Source organism: Actinia tenebrosa, unplaced genomic scaffold (assembly GCF_029948245.1).
Source record: "Actinia tenebrosa isolate PJP-AT-01 unplaced genomic scaffold, QUT_ActTen_1.0 PGA_scaffold3__52_contigs__length_22856419, whole genome shotgun sequence".
Classification (NCBI taxonomy): Eukaryota; Metazoa; Cnidaria; class Anthozoa; order Actiniaria; family Actiniidae; genus Actinia; species Actinia tenebrosa.
In genome coordinates this window covers 19,571,719-19,574,506 of record NW_028292580.1, presented here as the reverse complement: position 1 = coordinate 19,574,506, position 2,788 = coordinate 19,571,719, and the positions used below count along the sequence as shown (strand labels likewise).

Below are 2,788 nucleotides of genomic sequence, written 5' to 3'. Positions count from 1 at the left end.
CATTATGCTAACGTTTCTCAGTTTAAAGTTCCAAGGGATCAAGGCAGCTCCCGTTGGCGGATAAACGCTCCAGTTAGCAAATTATATCATGGATAATAAAATTATCATCGATGATAGTGTGCACGCACTAAACCCGTGAACAATAAATAGTGCTAATTAGTACTAATTCATACCGAATATTTTGTTTTCTTTTGTTTAATCATAGTTTTATATTGTTTAAAGTTAGTATTTGTTTCACGGGTTTAGTGCGTGAACTCTAATGTTAGAAATAAATAGTGAGGAAAATATGAACCCTTAAAATGACATTACGCCAGGCAAACAAAGAGAACAGAAAAACTTTATTGTGAACAATAACACGTCAATATATAGTATCATCCAACTCGCTAATCAGAGTCAGAAATCGACAACCCTTGCCACTTTGAAACGGCTTTTTCATGTGCCTTTGCCGCCTTGGTTACAGCCTCCGTCATTGTAGGCATCATTGCCATAAGCTCATCTAGTTGATCTTTCTTCTTTTTCTTCTTTTCCTTCTTCTCTGTTCCCTTTCCAGCTGTAAGAATAGGGACAAGAATACACCACGTTTAAATGAATAACACTGCGTGCGATGAATGCGGGTTGAGTCGTTGTATTGGGGCTACAAATTAAATATTGGATATGCTCGTAAAAAGCTTCAAAACTCTACTCAGGAAATCTACTCAGCATATAGAAAATGACTTCGGGAGAATGTTAGCCCATAGGAAATACCATCATACAAATTACAAAATGGCTGTTAAATTGTGCGTTTGATGATGAGTCAGTTATAGCGCCTTAACTAACTTTAAAGTGCAAAAAAGGGATATCGATAGGAGTCTTACTTCGATACCCTAAAAGATACCAGGAAACGCCGAAAAACTCCAGTTTGTACACCCGAAAAGATACCCGACGAGTGTTACGTGCCAACTAGCCAACTAACCCCGAAGTTTCAACTTGTCAACTATGGTATGGATCCAAAATTTATAATTCAGCCTTAAATCCTTTCACTCAGCCTTAGATGGTATAGGCAAGAATATATGAAAAATAACTTTAGGTCTGACCCACAACCCCAACCCGAAAATTACTCAAAAGAGCCGTACTCCCTCGTGCTTATTCTGAAGCCTTACGTAAGAACATAATATCGATGACGGCAATGAAACTGATGGATAGCATCTCACCTTTTTCCTCCTCTGCAATCAATTCATCCTCTTCAAATTCACTAAGAAATCTTGAACGTTCCGTTTTGGTTGTGGTCTCCGTGTACTTTCTGGCATCAGAGGCTTTACTTTTTTCATCTTCCCCAACAAGATAAAGGCCGTCCCTTCCATAGTCTGCTTTTCTTTTCGAGGTACACTTTGCATCGTTTTTGATGTCCATCGGCGAAGATTCTTCACTACAACTACTCTCGTATACATCCTCCGGGTCTTTTACTGATGGTTTGTCGTTGCTAAAAAATTAAGGAAAAACCAAGTTCATTAGCTACATTAATACTAAAAGTAATAAGAATTTATAGTCAGAATGATCAATTGGTATATCAAGAAATTACCCCGAGACTTGCCATTCTTTTATTTTTCTTCCTATTCGCCTAAGTGCCGTCTGTTTAGTTGGCCCTGTTCCCTTGCCAATGGATGTATAGTAGGCCTTTTCGACAGGACCGAGCTGGTCGGCCATAAGCTCAACGTAACTAAGTACTCGTTTGGGAAGACATCCAACTTTGCTCACTGCTTCCCTTACCAGCTGTAGCTCGAGGTTTCTGTTTTTGGATTTTATTTCAGATTTGCTAGACTTGCCTTTATCGCGGTCTGCTTTTCGCTTTTGCCTGGTCTTTGGCGTAAAGAAAATCCTTTCCAGCCTTTCCAACTCTTTGTCTCCTTGGTCTTCTGGATTCACTACAGGCTCTCCCGCAAAAGCAGCTTCGAGAAATATGTTTCTTCCCTCCATGGAGCCAAGAAACTTCAACCACACACATGCAGAACTCCAGGCGGTATTTATACAGAATTAAGTGTGAACATACCTTTGAGCCTCTCAGACTTACACTTGAAAAAAAATGTGTAGTTTCTTTCACATATTGCACAAAACAGAGAAATGCAAAGACAAATCTGCTCAATCATATCCTAAAAGCTGTGTAAACAATTACACCCCCTATTATGGTGTCATTACAAAATATGAACCTCCTTTGACAAAGTCTTACCTGCGTCAGCATCAGATCTTTTTCGCACTATTTCTCGTCCCTTTTTGTGTCATGCATTAAAGCGAGCTTCATGCACGAGGTGACAACTTGTTCAAAAACTACATTATAACCTTTGAACAATATAATGTGCTAATTATTTTTTGCCAAGGTTAAATATCCGAAGCCGAGAAATTACTCGATTGTAGATTCACGCTATTGTCATCAAGCACGATACAATGCTCTTACCTATGCATTTTTGGCACACACGATAGCAGAATTGCATATAATCTCGTGAATACTACGCTGTATCTTCTGAAAAGCTAATTCTCAACAACCGCTCTAAACAAGATGTCGCCTCCGGTTTTGCCAACGTTCTTCATTCTGGCTTACTTTGTTCTCCTCCAATTTTTGAAGCTTCGAGATGCCGGGAATGGCTTCCCAGCTTTCCCGTTTCATCTTTTCAGTCAAATCTTCTTCGTCTTGATATGTATTATTCGCGTTTTGGACATGTGTAAAACAAATGATGTCATTGATCGACTTGGCCTTACAGGAATCGCAGAACCTAATGGAGGCCGTGACTATTACCATTACATTGCTAGCTTTCCC

General features: G+C 39.4%; 1 protein-coding gene across 1 annotated transcript; it reads right to left on the bottom strand.

Annotated features, from left to right (window-relative positions):
* Nucleotides 1-383: 383 nt before the first annotated feature.
* On the bottom strand, nucleotides 384-2,524 carry LOC148908830 (uncharacterized). The gene is made up of 3 exons (XM_089035981.1): nucleotides 1,559-2,524; nucleotides 1,191-1,459; nucleotides 384-550 (listed from the first exon to the last, which is right to left on the bottom strand). The coding sequence occupies exons 1-3, from the start codon at nucleotides 1,951-1,953 to the stop codon at nucleotides 384-386; spliced, it is 831 nt and encodes a 276-aa protein (XP_088892107.1). The 5' UTR covers nucleotides 1,954-2,524.
* Between the last annotated feature and the right edge of the window lie 264 nt (nucleotides 2,525-2,788).